This window comes from Stegostoma tigrinum, chromosome 30 (assembly GCF_030684315.1).
Source record: "Stegostoma tigrinum isolate sSteTig4 chromosome 30, sSteTig4.hap1, whole genome shotgun sequence".
Classification (NCBI taxonomy): domain Eukaryota; kingdom Metazoa; phylum Chordata; class Chondrichthyes; order Orectolobiformes; family Stegostomatidae; genus Stegostoma; species Stegostoma tigrinum.
Genome location: NC_081383.1, coordinates 18,155,781 through 18,177,973, shown reverse-complemented (window position 1 = coordinate 18,177,973; position 22,193 = coordinate 18,155,781). Strand labels below are relative to the sequence as shown.

The 22,193-nt window shown below is 40.9% G+C and overlaps 1 protein-coding gene across 1 annotated transcript in view; it reads left to right on the top strand.

Moving 5' to 3' along the window:
* Nucleotides 1-22,193, top strand: part of LOC125465647 (alpha/beta hydrolase domain-containing protein 17B-like) — a 71,554-nt gene that overhangs the window by 29,856 nt on the left and 19,505 nt on the right. Inside the window, exon 2 of the mRNA XM_059638466.1 lies at nucleotides 7,670-7,864. Within this exon, the coding sequence (XP_059494449.1) occupies nucleotides 7,670-7,864 (195 nt within the window). The remainder of the gene's footprint in view (nucleotides 1-7,669; nucleotides 7,865-22,193) is intronic.

Genomic DNA, 22,193 nt, shown 5'->3' with positions numbered 1-22,193 from the left:
TGAGCCTAGCAGCGGAAATACCTTCTGGTGCACTGATTTTTACAACAAATGCTACTATTTGAACCCATATTGCATTAATCCGTTTTCCCCCCCGAATACTACTACATTTTTGAATTTAATCATGTTTATTGTATGATTTTAAAAAACAAAATATACATTGTGTTTAGGATTGTCATTTGGCACTCTAATCCTAAATTATGTTTGATAAAATGTTTGAGTAGAGTTAATCCCGATTAAGAAATGTGCCATGCTGTGGTCAGTATCATGCGTAGTGTCAGAAGTACAGCACAACAACAGACCCTTCAGTCTGACTCATCCATGCTGACCAGATAGCCTAAATTAATCTAGTCCCATTTGACCCATTCCCCCTCAACCCTTTCATTTCATATACCCATCCAAATGCCTTTGTAAATGTTGTAATTGTATGAGCCTTCTCCAATTCCTCTGGCTGTTTATTCCATACATGCGCACGCACACTCTGTGTGAAAATGTTGCCCCATCAGTCCCTTCTAAATCTTTCCTCTCTCATCTTAAACCTATGCAGTCTAGTTTTGGACTCCCCTAGCTTGGAGAAAAGACCTTGACTGTTCACCCTATCCGTGCCCTCATGATTGCATCAACCTGTATAACATCACCCCCGCAGCCTCTGCTATTCCACGGCAAATAGCTCCAGACTACTCAGCCTCTCCCTATAGCTCAAACCCTCCAACACAGGCAATATTCATGTAAATATTTGAGCCCTTTCTAGATACGCAACATCCTTCCTACAGCAGGGAGACCAGGATTGAATGCAGTATTCCAAAAGTGGCCACACCAATGCCCTGTACAGCTGCAGCATGACCTCCCAACTCCTATACTCAATGCACTGACCAATAAAGGCAAGCATACCAAACGCCACCTTCACTACCCTGTCAACCTGTGACTCCACTTTCCAGGAACTATGAACCCGCACTCCAAGGTCTTTTTGTTTGGCAACACTTTTCAGGACCTTACAATTAAGAGTATAAGTCCTACCCTGATTTGCCGTATCAAAATGCAGCACCTCACATTTATCTAGATTGGACTCCATCTGCCAGTCCTCAGTCCACCAGTTCATCTGATTAAGGTCCCTTTGTACTCTGAAGTGCCCATTACACCATCAATTTTAATGTTATTTGCAAATTAATTAACTATACCTCCAATATTCACATCCAGGTCATTTATATAAATGACAAAAAGCAGTGGACCCAGCACTAATCCAGTCTGAAAAGCAACCATCCCTTCCACTACCCTCTGTCTCCTTCCTTCTAGCTGATTGACTTTACTGAGTGAAAAATAAACAAATGCATATAAGCTGAGCTTTCAAGTGCTAAAGTACAAATGCATTCCATATCACCAGGGTGCTGTAGAACAGAATCCAAAAAATCCATTCCCCCATGCTAACTGATATTTCTACCTGATCCCTCTTGGAGACTGAACCTCACCATTTCAAATCTGCCATCACCACGTCTGCCCAAGAAAAGTGTTTCACCCTTCTGTGCTAGGAAGCTGCTGCCTATCTCCAACCTTTCTTTCATCTCCAGTTTTTAAATGTTTTGTGTCCTCTCAAATCTTTGTCATTCTTTCCTCAAACTGTCTGAACATGTTCAGTAAGATTCTGCTCCTGCCACAGCAGTGAAATGCCTACATATGTTTTTTTTTAAACTTGATGTTAATGTCTGTGACCAGACCAGTATTTATTCCCTGTCCTTAATTGTCCTTGAAGGTAGTGGTCAGCAGCCTTCATGAGCTGCAGTGTTTGGGGTATAGGTACGTCCACTGTGCTGTAAGAAAAGGATTTCCGGAATTTTGACCCAGTGACAGTGCGCTAATGGCAATTATAGTTCCGAGGAGTATCTTCTGCCTTCCTCTTTCTCAGAGGTAAAGGTTGTGGGTTTAGAGGTGCTGTTGAAGAACTCTTGGTGAGTTGCTTCATGTATTTTAAATAGTATACTATCATTGTACACTGGTGATGATGATGGTGGTTAAGTTGCCAAACAAGCTTGTTCCTGGGTGGTGTCAAATGTCAAGTGTTGAAGCTATATTCATCCAGACAGTAAGTGAGTGTTCCACTCTTGATTTGTACCTTTTTATAGTTGTTGGATGGACACTGGGGTAACTGGAGGTGAATTACTTGCTGCAGTATTACTAGGTTCTAATGTGCATTATAGCCAGAGTACTTGTATGGATTGCCAAGTTCAATTTTAAATAATTGATGAACTCCAGCGCAGTGTTGAGGTGTTATCGATAGTGGGCGGTTTAGCAATAGTGATGCTTTTTGAATGTAAAAGAGAAATGGTTAGATTCTCTGTGTAAAATATTTGTAGTACAGCATTTATGTAGCGCAAATGTTACATTTCACTTGACAGCCCAAACCTGGATATTACTGCATGTAGATACAGGTTGCATCATTTTCTGAGGAGTGGCAACTAATGCTGAACATTGTGAAATTGTCAGTGAACGTCCCTACTTCTGACCTTGTTACTGGAGGCAAGGTCATTGACTCAAGTGAAGAAAGCTGGGCCTAGAACAACTACAGTGAGACCCTGTGACTGACATGATTAGCCTCCAATAAGCCACGCCATCTTCCTTAATGCTAGTCAGGTCTCTTACAAGCAGAGAATTTCCACAATTCCCAGTGGCTCCAGTTTTGCAGGACTCCTTGATGTATCGTTAAACATTGATGTCAAGAGCAGCCTCTCTGTCTCTCCTCACCTCCTGAAGGTTGTTCTTTTGCCAGTGTTTGGACCAGTACTTTAATGCAGCCGCAAGCCGCATGGGCCTGGCAAAACTGTACAGCAGGGTATTTCTGAACAATAGTGCTAGATAACACTGATGCCATCCATCGCTTTGATAAAACATTGCTTCGTAGGGTGGATATACAGTGCTTTTTGGCGATAAGATGTGTCAACACACTTCTGCATTGTGGGGTAGATGCCAGTGTTGCAGTTGTGCTGGAACAATTTGGCTGATGGCACAGCTAGCTTTGGAGTGAAGTCTTCATTACTATTGCCAGAACGTCGTCATGGTCCATAACATTGCGCAATATCCAATGCTTTCAGTTATTTTTGTTATCATGCAGAGTGAATTAAATTGGCTTAAGACTGCCATCTGTGTTGATGGAGACATCAAGCAGAGGCCAAGATGAATCATTAGATGGAACATTTCTGGCTGAAAATAGATGCAAATACTTCATCTTTTGCATTGATGTAGTGGACTTGGAGCTGGCAGTTGCAAGGCTGCAGTGCTTAGATCTGATCTATTGGCTGTGGAACTGTTTAGCCATACCTATTGCGTGCTGCGTACTCATTGCTGGATGACAAGATTGTGTCTTGTGTTGACTAGGCCTGTGTAGACTAGAGTTCAGAAGAATGTGAGGACATCTCATTTAAAAGTATACAGTTATAACAGGGCTGGATAGACTGGTTTGGGGAATGATGTTTCCCCAGTTTGGAGTTTCTACAACTAGTGGTCATGGTCTCAGGATATAGGGTAGGCTACTTAGAAGTAAGAAGGAAAATTTTATCACTGAGGGTGGTGATCTTGTGGAATTCTCTGCCACTGCTTTGTGGGTCCAAGTTACTGAAACTATTTTAATGGTGAAGTAGCTTTCCAGTAACTAAAGCTGTCAAGGGATTTGGGGAAAGAACAAAAGTACAGCGTTGAGATAGATAATCAGCCATTAATATTTGAAAAGCAGCATGGACTGGATTAAGCAACTGGCCTACTTTGTGTTCCTTTCACTGTTTGACGTACATGTGGTCCTGAGATATAGTTTCACCAGTTGTTGCCTTAATTTAAGATATGCTTTGTGCTGTTTCTGATATCCCTATATTCTGCATTAAACGAGCATCAATCCAGTTATAATCAAATTATCACCTGCAATGGTTTCTCTTCCTGTTCTGACACTGTTGCCAAAGATCTATTCCTTAGATGCCTCTGTCCGATATTTCTCATTTATGTCCTTTCTTGTGACGTTATTTAAAAATCAGTGCCGTGTCTCGTAGATACTGATGAAAGCCAAGTCTATCTCATCATGTAAAAACCGAAAGAACTGTAGATGCCGTGAATCAAGAACAAAAACGAAGTTGCTGGAAAAGCTCAACAGGCTTGGCAGCGTCTGTGAAGGAAAAAAAGCATTTCTAAGGGAGGGTCACTGGACCTGAAACGTTAATTCTGTTTTTTTCTTCACAGATGCTGCCAGGCCTGCTGAGCTTTTCCAGCAACTTTTTTTTGTTCTATCTCACCACAGCCTCCCACAACCTGTATTGTCTCATTTGTCAAGCCCTTCAGAAAATTTAGTATTACCAAGACCAAAGCCACTGTTAACATATTTTGCCACCCCACCACAAATTTTTATATTGATGTATTTTTAACAATGAATCTTTCATAGGAACATTATAAAATGAAGCAGTCGAAAGGTCATTAATAAGGGGGTTTAGGTTTAATATGAAAGGCAGGAAGTTTAGAGGGAGTTTGAGGAAAAACTTTTCACTGAGGCCCCCACCACCCATTAATACACTGCCTTGGTGGGTAGTTGAGATGAGAAACCTCCACTACCTTTTAAAATTTACTTGCGAGATGTTAGTAGGATAATATCCCGTTAATTGTTATGCTCCTTATCTTCTTACACAGGAGTATGTGGAAACTGTCTTAAACTTCCTTCCCAAATAGGATTGGGTGGGAAACATTTGTAAAGGTGTGAGACTTCTGTAATTCTGTTAAGGAGTGAAACTTTTGTAAAGATATGAAACTTCTGTTTCTATTGAAGTGGCCAGGTCAGTGACCTTTGGTCAAGCTAGACACTTCAGCGGCTTGAAATCGCATTCTGTCACTTTGGCGAATTGAAATCACATTCTGTTGTTATCGGTCACTTCACGAATGATCAGTGCTGTATCCTGTTCTCTTTATGTTCCAAATAATTGTTTTGTGTATCGGCCAATTCATAGAATATAAAAAGCAGGGACTGTCCGCTGCTTGGGGAGAATCGTTTATGAAACTCAGCGCTCTGCCGGGTTGAGTACAGCGATCCTCCACAGCTTGTACTTGCTTAATAATAAAGGATTGTGTTTTTGTAGCCAGGTCAGTGTCTTGTTATTGCATCAAGTCTGTGAGGGTCTCCAAAAAACGAATCTAACACTTGGATGAGCGCTTGAAGTGCCATAACAGTCAATGGTGTGGGCCTAGTTTGGGAAAGGGGGACCAATGTGGGTAGTGGGGTATTTTTGATGGTATAGACTCGACGGGCCAGAGGACATTTTCGGCACTGATTCTGTGAATATAGGGAAAGGTATACTGGGTCAGATGACCCAAAATATGGCCAAGGATTTAACCACTTTCTTAAAAGTGGAAAACTTTAGATAATCTCTGTTCATGACTCCATGTCCTTTCCATCACACAGATTGCTCACATCCATCTCCATAACTTTGCTGTTATCCACTTCAAATCAGTTCATCTGAAACCCTCATCCATGCCTGAGATTTGACTATTCCAAAGTTCTCCTGCCTGACCTTGCACTATACTTTTTACAACCCTGAATTTGCCCAGAGCTCTATCCACTTTAGGTCACGCAAAGCCCCATTCACTGTACTTAACAACCTATCCACTGATTCCTATCTGGTACAGCCTAGTTTTAAAATTCTTATCCCTTTAGTTTCAAATTCTTTCGCATCTCTGTGTCTCTTTAACTTCTTCCAGCGCTATCACCATTGAATGTCCCCAATTTCAAATGTTCCCAGCAGTATCAGCTGTGTCTTTAGCTGCTTTGACCCTGAGCTCTGGAGTGCCCTCTTTAAGCCTCAGCCTTTGTTACATTCTAATTTGCTCCCTAAAGCATTGCTCCACTTCTGATGTCTTTGCTCAAACTTTACCGTCTGTGTTAATACCTTTTTTTACATGACTTGGTGCCAGACTTTAAATGGTAAAGCTTCTATGCAGCTCCTTGGAGAAACTTCAGTTAATTCAGAAGGGCTATATAACCTCAAGTTTTTGGTGTATCATATGTTTTCACATAGCATATCTCTGCACATTCATTTGAACACTTAATTTTCTGTTGATTTGCATGTTTTAGAGATCAGCTACAACTCTAAATGTATTCAAATCAAGTAAATTTGCGACTGAGGATGTTTTAAAATGAATTTGCTTTGATTTTGAGTAACTAATTCAGTCATCTATTTTAAGTGCTTTGGTCTCCATAGTACTGACACAAAAATTCAAATTTTACAACTGCATCTCGTTAAACCACTTAAGACTGGGAAGAAAAAGTTTTAATCTTTCATTGTGGGCTCTTTGCCATTTGTAAAGGCCCTACAAATGACAGTCATATGCATTGTCTATGATGTGACAACATATCACCAGTACCTGTAATCTGCATTTGATGTTGAAGATTGAGACTACACTGATTTTTAAATACCTTGTGATTATGCTTTGCAATAAAAATGCTGCTTTCTTCAGATTAACAATCTTTATAAGTTTCTACCACTTTGTATATTTTCAAGAGGAAAAAATTGGTTAATATTTCATGCTGTGTCAAAGTTGTAAAGTTGTAACATTATCACACATGGTACCTGTTGATTTTTTTTTAAAAGTGCTTTACAGGTTTGTATAAATAAGTAATTAAATGTGGTAGCGGCAAAATGGAATCTTGTTAACTGGATAGTTATCATTGAATTGTATGCATCTTAAACCTAATGGTTAGGTAAGCTTCACAGTACAACACCAGGACTGCACGTACCCTAATTGTAGACATGTTCATCTAGTTCCTGAAAGTTTCATCACAAGATCTGTCACTCCAGCAGCCCTGCTCTTGTGCATGTCTAGTCGTTCCCCAATGTGTACATTTCCAAGATGTAATATCTTCCCAAGTTAATAGGAAAATTGTAACTCACTAACCAATTTGAGGTTAAGAGGTAACTGAGAAACACATAAGATGATCAGAGGATTAGCTCGGGTGGACAGTGAGAGCCTTTTTCCTCTGGTGATTGCTAGCATGAGGGGACATACCTTGAAATCGAGGGTTGAGAGATATAGGACAGGTGTCAGAGGTAGGTTTTTTACTCAGAGTAGTAAGGACATGGAATGCCCTGCCTGCAACAGTAGTAGACTCACCAACTTTAAGGGCATTTTAAATGGTCTTTGGATAAATAGATGGATGATAATGAATAGTGTAGGTTAGATGGGCTTCAGATTGGTTTCAGTGTTAGGTGTAACATCGAGGGCTGAAGGGCCTGTACTGTGCTGTTATGTTCTATGTTCTATGTTCTATAATTCTTAGCTATCCGATAGCCTTTTATTACCTTCAGTGATGTCAAAGTTAGGCACTTAATAGTATTCTTTATCAGTGATCCTATAGTTTCTCCCTTAATCTTGAGTTGTACCTAGCAGCATCCTCTTGAGAGAAAGTAAGTTTAGGGAGTGTTAACAACTTTATCCTAATGATGTAAAATATTATGAATGAGCAGGATAATACTGTCATGTCAAGCCTGTTTGTAGAATTTCTTGCTCTGTAAGGTTCCTTTTGAATAGGAGGAATTATTATTTCCTCCAGATGTCTGTGGCACACTGGTGGCATTCTGTTTGGATTCCTTGCCTCTACGATAGCATAGATAAAATGACTCTATCAGTCTGTAAATGTGTTATTCTTTGCCCTCAGGTTCACACTTCTCTTTTCCCATGGGAATGCAGTGGATTTGGGACAGATGAGCAGCTTCTACATTGGATTAGGCACCAGAATCAACTGTAATATCTTCTCCTATGACTACTCAGGGTATGGAGTCAGCAATGGAAAACCTTCTGAGAAGAACCTGTATGCTGACATTGATGCTGCATGGCAGGCATTAAGGACCAGGTATGTTTAATACACGTTTTGCTGAGCATTGAAGGAACTTATTACTTAAGTTTTAAAAAAACTCATCTTCGTGTACCTTTTGCATTTTGTCAGTTGCTTTGATAATTGATAATTACATTGTGTTGGGATGTGGGCAGGTATAATACAGATGACTGTTTGTTTTTAATTTTTTGAAAAATCAAACTGCGTAATCTCGATGTTTTACCGACGCACAAGTAAAATACTGCACTTGCTGGAAAACCTGAAATTAAAGTAGAAAATTTTAGGAATATTTAGCAGGTCATCTGTGGAGAGGAAATACTTAATTCAGTTACATTGCCTTGAAACCTTTTATTCGTTCACAAGATCAGGGTGTTGCTGGCTAGTCTAGCATTTATTGTCCAAGTCTAATTGCCTAGAGGGCAGTTAAGGCAACCAAATTGCAATGGAGTTATTTTGGGCCAGGGCAGTTTCCTTCTCTAAAGAGCAGGTTTCTGACAATCAACAGTGGATTCATGATCATCATTAAACACTTAATTCCAGATTTGTATTGAATTTAAATACCATCATCTAATGTGGATTTGAACCTGGGTCCCCAGAACATTACCTGGGCCTCTGGATTAACAGTGCAGCGATAATACTGCTTAGGTCACTGCCTCCCCTATAGGCAATATGTGGTGTGGATATTTGTTCAGAGTCTCAACTTGTGGTCAAAGATTGCGAATGATTTAAGGGTGGCACGGTAGCTCAGTGGTTAGCACTGCAGCCTCACAGCGCCAGGGACCCGGGTTTGATTCCAGCCTCGGGCGACTGTCTGTGCGGAGTTTGCACATTCTCCCTGTGTCTGTGTGGGTTTTCTGTGGGTTCTCTGGTTTCCTCCCACAGTCCAAAGATGTGCAGGCTAGGTAGATTGGCCATTCTAAATTGCCAGTAGTATTCAGCGGTGTGTGGGTTATAGGGGAATGGGTCTTGGTGGGATGCTTCAAGGGCAGTGGGTAATCTAATGATTTGGTATATCTTGGACAGTAACCTGGAAGAAGAATGATGTTGGTGGCTGAGCTCTGATTGGAGTGGGGACCTATTTCTAATACTTGGAGGAAATCTCTGAGTCTGTTCGTCAATCACAAATGTCAGACATGGAATCTTATATTCAACACCAGGACATGCATGTTCCTTTGGAATCAGTGACTTGCTTATAATTCATTTATACTGTCTTGACTTTACAACCACCTTTTCATCCACTGTTGTAAGCTGGTTAAATTTACTTACAGTTACCACTTGAGCTGTAGGCTTATACTGCAATTCACTTTAAGAATTTAATAGGGAAAGCATCCCTCACATTAAAATCGGGCTTTTACCTGAAACGTGAGCACCCAGTAGGAAGCAAAGAGATTAATTCATGGTGCTGTGCAATGCAGTGATTGCATTTTAAATGCAGTGCTTAATGCATCCACTATCTCAGTTGCAATCTAATCAAATCTTATAGTTCAATTGGGTTAAAGCTTACTGTAATAACAATAACTGCATGAATTATTTTGTATACCATTCATGAATCCAGTGTCTCTAACAAAATATTAAGGCTTTATCTGCATTTCGGGTGTTGTCACATTTCAGTGGGAAAGTGAATCTTATTAATGTGCCAATTGTGTTGGCTTTTTAAAAAGCCAAATTTCATTGATGTGATAACTATTGTTAACCTGCCATTCCATAATGACATGAAAAAGGATTTTAGTTAAATAATCAATTTGAATGTGTTAACTTTGACTGGGAAACTCGGTGACAGTCCAAGGGCAGCCCTACCCACTTCTTTCTGTATATTAAATAACATAATGTAAGCTGACCATAACCGATGATACGGAAGAGTTTAGACGTGCTCTTTCCAGATTATTAAATCTTGTCATCTGGTAATTTAAACTACTCTCTTTTTTTTAATGATTGAAAGCACTTATTTGGAGAGGTTTTTCACATATCAATGCCACTAAACATTTAATACACTCTTTCCAAATATGATCATTTTGTCCTGCCTAATGCACAGAAAAAGTGTTCCCTTGAGGTGATTGTGTTCAAAATACAGAATTTATTTCCAAATGCCCTTCTGTAGATTGTTCCATGGGACTATGCTCAGCATTGTTAATGACTCCTCTGATACTGAAGCAATGCATATTCAAATACAGTGAGATCTGAAAAATACCTAGGCTTGGGCTGACAAGTAGCAAGTAACATTTGTGTTGCACAAATGCCAAGCAATGACCACCTCCAATTAGAGATGACCTAATCTCCACCCCCTGACATTCAATGCTGCTACCATCACTGAATCCCCATATAGCAACATCTTTGGGGTTACCATTGACTAGAAACTTAATGGACCTGCTACATAAACAGAGTGGCTACAAGAGCATGTCAGAGGCTAGCATACTGCAGTGAGTGACTCACCATTTGATTTCCCCAAAACCTATCCATTGTATACAAGGCACAAGTCAGGAGTGTGACGGAATACAGCCCACTTTCCCGGAAGGTTGCAGCTCCAGCAGCACTCAACCTTGACGCCATTCATGACAAACCAGCCCAATTGATCAGAATCGCATCCACTCCCTCCCACTGATGCTCAGAGGCAGCAGTGTATACTGTGTGTGCTATCTGCAAGATGCATTGCAGAAATTCACCAAAAATCCTCAGATAGCACCTTCCAAGCCCAAGTCCATGTCCACTTCCATTTCAAAAGACAAGGGCAGCAGATACAAGGGACCACCTTCAAGTTTCCCTTCAAGCTGCTTACTATCCTGACTTGGAAATACACGGTGATTCCTTCATGTCCCTGGGTCAAAATCTTGGAATTCCCTCCCTAAGGACATTGTGAATCGACTTGCAGCATGTGAACTGCAGTGGTTCAAGTAAGCAGCTTGTCGCCGCTACCATTGCCTCCCATTCAAGTTGTAATAGACAATAAATGCTGGTCATCCAGTGACACCCACGTCCCCTGAGTGAATCTTACGAAACAAAAGGCAGAACTACAGAGACAGCAAGGACCGTGGCAATGCTGTGCTTTCCTTTTTCATCTTCCCAACTCTATCATCACCACAATTAGTGATGAAATTAAACATCACCAATTTGAAAGTATTGTTTTATCAACTTTGAGCATCTTTTTCAATCCTAAATATGACTTCTCAGCTGTGGATCTTGCTGCTAAGGTCTCACTTTTCCACTGACCTGTCCATTCCAGAAATTGGATATCAGAAACAAGCCCAATTTTCCATTCTGCTATAAAAGACAGTGTTACCAGTGCTACATAATATGATGACTTGGTTATGTGATTGGTGTCATTTTTACAGGTTTAATTTATTCCTTTCTATTCTCAGTTGAGATAAAGTTTCATCCCTTCAGAGTAATAGCTACTCCATCGATAATGCTCCAGAATACAGTACACTTTTGTTTTATCTTCTATTTGATATTGTAGCGAAGCATTTTTTGGTTTCCTTTGTGATGCTTTGGTTGGGAGGAGAAAATTCGCGCACAGTGTGTAAATGTTATATAATTTTATCTCCCTCCTGGCTATGCATACTGATCTACTTTGGCTCGCAATCCGTCAACACCTTAATTTTAAAATCCTCGTTCTTGTTCCCAAATCCCTCCATTGCCTTACCCTTTCATATAACCGTAAGTTCCCATAAGCATCACCATGAGGTGCTGCTCCAGTTCTGGAATTCCCCTACTTTAATGAGTGCACTATTGGTGGCAGTGTTTACAAGTATCCTGGACCGAGGCTCTGAAATTCCCTCCATAAACTTCTTTTACCTTCTATACTGCACTCCTCATTACAGACACTCACTAAAGCCAACCTCTTTGTTCAGGCACTTTGTCCCCTCTCCTCGTAGCTCTTTAGGTTAAATTTCGGGAATTCCTTGGAACATTGCAGATGCTATATAAATGCAACTCTTTCCACCACCCCTCCCTATTTTTGAATTGTAGATGAGAAAATGGACCAGTTTGACCTAGTAACACTTCATAGATACCGGTAGTTCTCCTTAACAGAATAGTTGCTTCTTGCGCACACTTACACTATCGAAAATTGCATTATAAGGAAAATCGCTATACTTCTACAGTAGAAAGTTTGCATTTTCCAAACAGTGTCCACTATTCATCAATCTTGTTACAGCCATTTTGTGTTAATGAAACCTGTATTATAGCAGAAACACTTGGACTGATGTTGGACTCTCAAATCAATGCATGAAAGCATGAGGGAGGAGGTGTGGGGACAAGTGTAGCATTTCCTGCGGTTGCAGAGATCATCCCCAAGGGCCTACAGTCCACATTTCAGCCTTCCCAATTTGGCCCCAACCGTGACCACCTCTACACCTATCCCTCACCCCTATCCCAGGCCCCAGGATGACATTCCACATTAAGCAGAGGTTCACCTGCACATCTGCCAATGTGGTATACTGCATCCACTGTACCCGGTGCGGCTTCCTCTACATTGGGGAAACCAAGCGGAGACTTGGGGACCGCTTTGCAGAACACCTCCGCTCAGTTCGCAACAAACAACTGCACCTCCCAGTTGCAAACCATTTCCACTCCCCCTCCCATTCTCTAGATGACATGTCCATCATGGGCCTCCTGCACTGCCACAATGATGCCACCCGAAGGTTGCAGGAACAGCAACTCATATTCCGCCTGGGAACCCTGCAGCCATATGGTATCAATGTGGACTTCACCAGTTTCAAAATCTCCCCTTCCCCTACTGCATCCCTAAACCAGCCTAGTTCGTCCCCTCCCCCCACTGCACCACACAACCAGCCCAGCTCTTCCCCCCCCACCCACTGCATCCCAAAACCAGTCCAACCTGTCTCTGCCTCCCTAACCGGCTCTTCCTCTCACCCATCCCTTCCTCCCACCCCAAGCCGCACCCCCAGCTACCTACTAACCTCATCCCACCTCCTTGACCTGTCCGTCTTCCCTGGACTGACCTATTCCCTCCCTACCTCCCCACCTATACTCTCTCCACCTATCTTCTTTACTCTCCATCTTCGGTCCGCCTCCCCCTCTCTCCCTATTTATTCCAGTTCCCTCTCCCCATCCCCCTCTCTGATGAAGGGTCTAGGCCCGAAACGTCAGCTTTTGTGCTCCTGAGATGCTGCTTGGCCTGCTGTGTTCATCCAGCCTCACATTTTATTATCTAAGTTTGGGAAGCCCCTGATTTAAGAAATGTTAGATAACCCTTTGATTGTACAGAACTTGAGTACTGCTGAAAAAAGGCATTTTTGGCAAAACCTGTTGTTTTGCACTCTTCCACTTGGTTCACAAGAAATGCCAAAGGGAAAATAACATTTTGTAGTATATGACAGGAGAGTACTGATTTGATTGTTTGGCAAGTGGAATCTGGCACAATTCACCAGAGTTTGGATGGTGTGGTTTGCATGCCTAACATTGCACTGGCATAGAAATTCATATACCATATTACTTGAGATGGGTGCCCTGGCTTTTTGGCTCGATAGCTGCATCCGGTTGCTGCAACAATAACAAACGGTATTTGCCACTGTGTAGCAGCAATGTGAAACAGCCAGCTTCGCCTGATGCTCAAACAATTGAGATATTTTGTCCTTCAAGGCAATATTGCCTCTAAGTTTCACAGCTGTGCAGTCAGTTGGAGGTTCAATGCGCACCAAAGCATTGGCTTTTGCTTTAGAAGCTGCTGCTATGCTAGACCTCGATGGCCTCCTTAGCAGATAAAACAGAGGGAATGGTGCATTAGGTCAATCTGAGGCTGACCAAGCACCAGAAGTGACCCACATATGAGTTTACATATTATGCAGGTGAGGAATCATCTGATTAAAGTAGTTGTTAACCCTCAGGATAGCTTTGTTCCCTGTTTTGGCATCGTGCTTGCACGATGATTAAGCGGCTTGGGGTCCTATTTGTGAGGATGCTGATACGTCATATCTTATTATCGATGAAACACACGTTAACCAATGACATTATATAGTGACCAGTACAGTAGTCGGTGAGAGAACCCCTTGACTGATTCCTCAACTCAAGGCAAGCAACCTCATTTTGCTGCTCTATTTCAGAGGTGACTTTGAGTGACAAGATGGAGTCCATTTGACATTTGAGGAAATTCTTGCATGCAGCTGTGGATTCAACTTTAGAAAACATATCATCTACATATTGGAAATATACAAGAGGTAGGAGGTTGGCTCTCATTCTGTTGAAACCTTGTTTCTCATGGAACCGAGCAAAGATGTTTGAGAGCTGGGCCTGATGGGGGATTCTGTGGCAGCACTATTTATGTGGATATGCATGGTGTCATTAAAACGGAACTCAGATATGTGTTGCAGAGTCCACCTGTCAACCAATCAGTTATCTCCTCTTGTACAGTGCAAATGTTATTTCTGCTTTACTTTGCCTGCAGCAAGATACTTTTTCCTTTCCTCTTCTCATTGATTTCAAATGAGATAAATCCCATGCAGTTGTGTGTGAAATTCAAAGTGACTCCTTGTTACATGAAGTAATTACTCACTCATGTAGACCAGCACTAGCTGTCTGCACTTCAAGTAGAAAATAATTACTAAATTATAGCCAGCGTGAGTGATGCAAAGTTCAGAGGCATGCCTGTCAGTGGTCTCTGTTCGTGTTGTGCTTACCTGTGACTAATTAGTTAGTGAAAGGTTAATTTATTCATTTCATAACCTAAGTGACCCCAAGAAAAGCGATTGTTACATTCTGTTCTCAAATCCGCCACCAAGAATTCTCTTTGAATTGTACTACCTGACATTTTAAATATTTCCGAGCACTTTAAATGCAGCTGCATTTAGTGTTTCATTTTCTATATGGCAGTTGCGTCTCATTTCACAGGAATTTCTCACTGAAGGTAACCATTAATTTAGAATCAAATCTGTACCAATACCTGGATCAAATAGACTAGCTAGTATGAATTACTTTTGCCAGGGAGTGAAAAGTCTTATAACGTTAGGGACTTGACAAAAATGTCTCAGTGCCCACGAATTGATTGATACTTGTGTGACTTGCAGGTGAGAATAGACATTTAAAATAAGGAAAGGCTAAAACCTGTTGTATCTCCATCTCTATCTACATAATTAAGTGCAGCAAAATCTTAATCCTCGATGGAAGGAAGGAGACTCTTGCACCAGGGTGTACACTTCTGAGCAGTTGCATATGTTGGACAGTACCGTACTGCTTTATGATACCCTCAGATCAAAAATAAGACCTTTCATCTTTGAGCAGTTGGGAGATGGCCAGCAAAGGAGGATTAGAGGTGGCATGTAAAATTAGAAAGCGAAATTGTCTGAATAAAAGTTTGTCACTTGCTTTTGTTTTGTGTTGATGTAAAGATTCAACACCTGATCTATTATTGTGCAAACCAGATAGGTTGTACATTTGATCCCTTGGTACTAAGAGGCATCATGTTAACTGAGATATTTATTGGATGTTATATTTGCTTTTCAGCATGCTTGAACAGGGCAAAGGGAAAATCAGACAGATTCCGAGTTTGTATGGCTTCCAGAAATATGTTAGAAAGTGCATGTGTATGGATTTTACAAATTTAAGAGCCCCCCCCCCCAACATTTCTTGGTGGGAACCAGGTACTGAACCTGTTGAAATGATGCGTGCCCTAGAGAAGTGGCCCTAAGTAAATTGTTGGAGCTGTAGGCTGACTGTGTTCTAAGGGACTTCATCTGAGGATCTTAAAAGAAATGGCTAGTGAGAGAGTTGTTGATTTTTAATTTCCCCAAACACTCTTAATTTGGGAGCAGTCCCACTAAATTAGGAGATTGCAAATGCAACTCTTCTGTCTAAAAGAAAAACAGAGAGGTAGGAAACTGGAAGCTACAGGCCATTTAGCTTTACATCTGTCATAGGGAAAATGTTGAAAGCTGCTGTTAAAGTTATAGCAGGGTACTTGGATAAACTAATAAAGACAAGGTAATCAAACAGAATCAGCATATTTTGTGAAAGGAAAATCAGCTTGACCAGTCAATTGGACTTTGAGAAAACAAATGCTTGTGCATTAAGTGGTGCTCGGGGATATACTCTACTTAAAATTTCAGTCATTTGATAAGATGCCAAATTAAAAGATATTGTGGAAATAAAAGCTCATGGTATGGGACAGATTAGTGGCATGAATAGAAGATTGGCTAACAGGAAGCTGAGAGTAGGCAGAAATAGGTCTTTTTTTAGGTTCGCAAGATATAACAAATGGTATGCCACAGTGATTGATGCTTAACAGTTTAGTGTATATAAATAATTTGAATGAAGGGATAGGAGCTATAGTTGTGAAATTTGCTGATGATAAAAACAGCTCAGAAATTAGGTTGTGAAGAGGATGTAAGGAGGCTTCAAATGGATAGAGATGGCTTGAGTGAGTGGAGAGACATGTAGCAGATGGAATGTAATGTGGGGAAAAAGTGAACAGGTCCATTTTGCCAAAGAGAATTCATAAGAAACATTATTTATCTGCTGATAAGTTGTAGAGCTGAGGGATTTTGGTGGCCGAGTGCATGAATCCTGAACAGCGAGTAAGCAGATAGAGCAAGTGATGGGAAAGTTCATCAGATGATATAATTTATGAGGGACATCAGGAGTCATACTTCACTTCTACGGAAGCTGGTAAGACCACACCAGTATTGATTACTTACGGAAGTAGGTACATGTGCTAAATGTAGTTCAGAAGAGATTTACTTTGTAAGGCAAAACTGGAAAGGCTTTATCTGCTGGAGTTTAGAGGAGCAAGAGACAACTTGATTAAAATATGAAATCTTGAGGGGCTGAAAGGATGGCTGTGAAAAAGATATTTCCCATTGTGGGAGAATGTAGAACTGGGGTTCTGTTTTAAATATCAAGGATCACCCTTTTAAATCAGACGAGATGCAATTTTTTTTAAAAGGTTGTCCGTCTATGGAGCTCGCGTTCAGAAAAGATGTTGGAAGCAGAATCCTTGAATACTTTTGAGGCAGAAGTTGATTTATTCTTGCTATGCAAGAGGCCGAAAGCTAGCTGGGAATGCAGGTTTCAGGCTACAATCAAATCAGGCAAAATCTTATTGGCAGAGCAGACTTGAAGGGCTGAATGACCTTACTGCTAGGCTTTGTTAATACATTTGTATGATTTACTTCTTCGATTGCACTGTTTTCCAGGTGCATCTCTGTGCTAACTAATAGGGCACAGTCCTAAACTGGCCCATGCACTGTTCTACTCTTTTAGCTCAAAGTATGAGCAGGTTAGCAGTAACTGCTTCACTATCAGGGCAAACCTGCCACCAAGTGGATCTTGAACAACAAGAGGTCAAGATGGTAAGGCTTATAATTTTTATAGGTTAAGCCAGGAGGAGGAGAAGATGAGACTTTGCCATCTGACCATGCTGTCTCATGGTTTTTGTTAGCTGCCTATCCTGTCGGTACCTGACTGCTCAATCCTAATTTTTCATTCCTACCTGTTGACCAAATAATGCTCGAATGAGACTCTGAAAGTGGTGATCTTTGGCCATATTTCCCAAAATTACCACAAATCAGTGGCTTATGAGTATTCAAGATGATTATGACCTTCGGAGCTATGAATAGTGTGCAATATGCACCTCAAAGTACCACCGGCAGTGCCTTTGTATCTAAATCATCCAAATCTGGAGGCAGGGAAGGCAGTCAAATAGCCGTATGCTGTCTGAAACCAACATGCCTAGCATTGAATTGCTATTTGCTCAAAACCAACTTAGCTGTGTGGGATATGTGGTTTGTCTGTCTGACTTTGGGCTCCCAAAGCACCTGTTCTGTTGTGAATTCTGTTGTGGCAGGACAGTTGAACTGGGACATCAGAAATGTTTTAGAGGTGTCCTTAGCGCATCCCTGAAGAAGTCTCACATCTCTGACTTATTGAAGACCCTGGTCTGTGACTGACCAAATTGGACAAGGTACAGTCAAGAAGACACTAAACACTTCAAGGCTTTGGGAAGTTTGGATGCAAAGTTGAGCATCTCCGTATGCAAATTTCTTAACGATTTGGCGGGTCTTCTGATCCACTCATTTTCTGTTTGTTTTCTTATTTGTCCATCCAATCCATGGTATGAGTGCAGCAGAAGTTTACCAGAATGGTTCTGAGAAATGGGAAATTTCAGTTATGAAGTGAGCCTGGAGTCTTTGGAATTGTTTTCTTTGGAGAGGAAAAGGCTGAAAATTTGGTTTGAAGTTTTCAAAATCGGTGGGGGCGGCGCGGGGGGTGCTTCACATAGGTGATAAGGAGAAACCGTTGCTGCATATAAGTGGGCACGGATTCAATGGTTTGTAAAAGGAATAAACGTAACAAGAAGAAACATATGAGTGGTTCGATCCTGGAATGCACTGCCAGGAAGTGTGGTGTGGACTAGTTTAGTCACGGTATTGAAGAGGGCGTTAACTGGTTATTTAAATAGATATCATGTGAAGCGTTATGGAGGTAGTAGAAGCAAATTGCACTAAGTCATGATGCTTATTCAGACATCCAGCACTGAATGGCCATCTTCTATCTGTAACAATTGATTCTGTGGACCCCTCAAACTCAATATGTCTGTTGACCTTGTATTGGACTTTATCAACCTTTTGGAACCCACCAGACTGAAGTGGAAGCAAGTGATCCTGAGTTCCAACAGGCTGTTTCTAAAGGAAAATGCTCATTAAAATTAGAACCTCTGTATATTAATTCTTGGATATTAAAACAAGGTCTGTTTTAAGCATATGTTTGCTGTGCAACTTTTCATTTTAATGCTGGCTGTTTTTGCAATGTCCTGCATTTCTCTTGAGTCTTGTTTAGTACCACTTTATCTTATAATGTATGCTTTATTAGATGAGATGCTGCACTACGTGAGGGGTCCGGTATAAGTGAGTTACTGCTAACTAGTAGAAATGAGATTGCTAACAGTTGTGCTCAGCTAAGCTTCCAAGCTCTCATTCTCAAACCAAAGTAATATTTACATCTGCCTTCCAAACGTCCATCTATGCCCTGCCTCAGTCTACCACCAGCCAAAACTCTCATTGATCCCAAATCAACTGCTCCCATGCTCTCTTGGTGACCCTCACACATTCCACCCACTGTAAATTCCAGCTTAGCTAAACTTTAATGGCCAGTATCCTAACTCTCACCATGTATTATTTACCTGTCACTACAGTGCTCACTGCTTTACACTCATCCCTGACCCAGCACCATGAAATTAAAATTCCCTCCTGTGTATTTAAATTCCTCCATGGCCTCAGTCTCCTGATCTCATCAGCTTTGAGATGTTTACTGTTCCAGTTGTTGCATATCGAACTTCCAAAATTGCATTGGTTCAGTGTTGGCAATGTTTAGCTTCTGGGATGTGTACTATGGTAATGGAGCTATACAAATCCAAACTGTTGGTTGTTCTGGCTGTAGGATTATTGATTTTGTTTGAAGGGATATGTAAGACATGTTTGGGAAAGGGAAAAGCTGGACGTTTCGGTGAGAATGAGGTGTGCATAGAAAGTTCAATGCTTCAGCCAATGTAAAAGGATGAGATCCTAATGAAATAGGCCTAGGAGTTACTGTGTCTATATTTCGGCAGTTGTTATTCGGAACTCATAATTTATACTTCAGTTGTAGGAAAATCATTAAAATGCACAGCGAGTATATGCATCTGTGCAAACGATGTGTTAGTGAAAATAGAAAGTGGAAAATCATATACTTTGGTAGTTTAAATTAACGTTCTCACATTTAATCAGAAAAGGAATGATGGAAGCCACAGAAATGGATCTGACTGGTTGGTGGAGTGGTGGTGTTGAAGAAATGTTTGCGTCTGCTTTTACGTGGATAGATTCATTCCTTCCTTTTGTTTGATGGCTGAGAAACTGTTCAAAGTGTGAAAGTAGCTCCTGCTCTGACTTAAGAAAATTACAATTCTTGTCTCCCTGCTATAGGAAGGATGTTATGAAACTTGAAAGGGTTCAGAAAAGATGTACAAGCATGTTGCCAGGGCTGGAGAGTTTGAGATATAGGTAGAGGCTGAATAGACTGGAGCAATTTTCTCTGGAGAGTCAGAGACTGGTGGGTGGTGACCTTACAGAAGTTTATTAAATTATAATTGGTATGGATAGGGTAGGTAGACCAGGTCTTTTCCACAGGCTGGGCGAGTCCAAAACTAGAGGGCACAGGTTTAAGGTGAGAGGGGAAATGTATAAAAGGGATCTGAGGGGCAACTTTTCACATGGAGGTTGCTGCGGTTACGGAATGAGCAGCCAGCGAGAGTGGTGGAGGCTGGTACCATTACATTTAAAATGCATTTGGATGGGTATATGAATAAGAAGGGGTTAGAGGGATATGGCCCAAATTCTTGCAAATGGGACTAGATTATTTCGGATGTCTTGTCTTCGTGGATTATATCGTCCGAAGACCTGTTCCTGTGCTGTACAACTGATTGTATGAAGTGTATGGCATTCAGCCCCTTTGTTTAAATAAAATCCATGTTTCACTTGCAATTCTAGATTAAAAGATCAACTTTTTAGGGAAATCACTAATGAAAGGATCGGAATACCAGGTAAATGAAGTGTAAACTAACAGCTTGCTCTGGGTAGCATTGTTATAAGCTGAATCCTTCATGGCTTCAGAAAGCCTTCTCTCCTGTGTTTTCTTTCTTGAATGTTGTTCTATGTGGAGTTTGCTATTCTCTAATACTGTTTTTGACCATTCACTGAAGATAGTTCCTTACGTTACAGTGAGAGTTTGCTTATCATCCAAAATGCATTTTTCAGCAGGAATCACCATATTAAGATCCTGGTGAACTAACTTACACCCACTCCCTAACCTTTACATGCAAAGGTCAATTCCAGCACTCACTGAAGTAAGCTAATGCTGATTCCAGTCAGCCAGTGCAATTATTAAATCCCACATTGAACCATATTTACCGGTTGACATTTTGAGGGCCTTACCTCCTGTACATAAATATGTAGTGTAGTTTTGCCATTTGTATTAGGAAGTTAACATTGACATGACATCGAGAAACAAATCAAAGGATGACTATTTTTACCAGCACATTTAAAATAGTAGTAATCTTTTTTAGACTATGTAAGATGGCATACCTGTCTGCTTTATGGACAGTAACGCTTAGTAGATGGCATACAGTTTAATCCTGATGAACAGCTGGCTATGTAATTAGCTTAAAAATGCTAAAATTGAATCTGGGTTTTTGTATATGATAAATCTGAATCTTGCATTATTTTGAACCACTGTTTATTTCATGACTGAAGCTGGATGTTCTTAGCTGAAGTCCCAGAAGTATATCAAGCATCTTTAAATGGATCTTTCTTTTAAAATTCAATCTAAGAATAGATAAATTACAAATTAAAACTGCTACTGTGCTCAAACCAAGGACTTGAGAAGTCAGGTTCAGCACATGAGTACTAACCTGAATCATGAGGGATAAGGCTGCTGTTTAAGATATCAGCAGGCCCTTCCCTGTACCGGAATGTTTCCTGTGTTCCATCTGCTGAAGGTAATCATGTCCAGAAGTCTTGTTACCGTAACACCAACACGTTGAAATCTAGACCTTATTTTCCATAAAAAGATAAAACAGAAGTGGGACTGTGTGGTTTTTGTGTTTTGTATTGTATGTTTGACTATCATTCTTCCCACCACCCCATGACTCAAAATGCTGAACTTTGTAAGAGTCCTTGGCCTAAAGTGAAATTTGCACTTTGATTATGGGGGTCCTGTTTCTCTTGTACAGTGGGTTTTACAATGCCAAATTGCATTTTATCTCCCTTTTGACAAAGACTTAGCTGGGTGTCCTATCTTCAGTCTCACTCGGGTCATGAGCACCTTTAGCTGTGATTATTTTTCAGCCAGTTGGCCACCCACAGCTACATTAATTTGTTCAGGGAAAATGGTAGTTTTTGAGAAGTACTTGTGGGTCACCGGCAGTGATGGTGCTGCAAGCCAGGAAAAGAGTGTGCCTTTGCAAGAGGACAGCAGAACTGATTTTCCAAAGACATCTGGCTGTTAATTAATGTATTGTTCACTATGGTACCAAGTGACATCAGCAGCAGCTGGAGGAATAAGAACAACTCCAGATTATACTGCAACAATTGAACTGATGTGAGGATTATAGATGGTATGCAGTTGGATGTGGAATGATTTAAATTATAAGCTTGAATGATCAGCCATTTTAGTTTTGAGGTTAAAGTCTGTGTGAGAAGCTTGTGAATTTCAGTGTTACAACATATTCTGTGATTCTATTAGATGATGTATTGCTGGAGAACCGGGCACGAGGCAGCACAGGATTAGGGCAGGGCTCCAGAACTGTGTTGGCACTGCTGCAGTACTAACAGCTGTCATGTGCAGTACAGAACTAAATGGTTCAGTT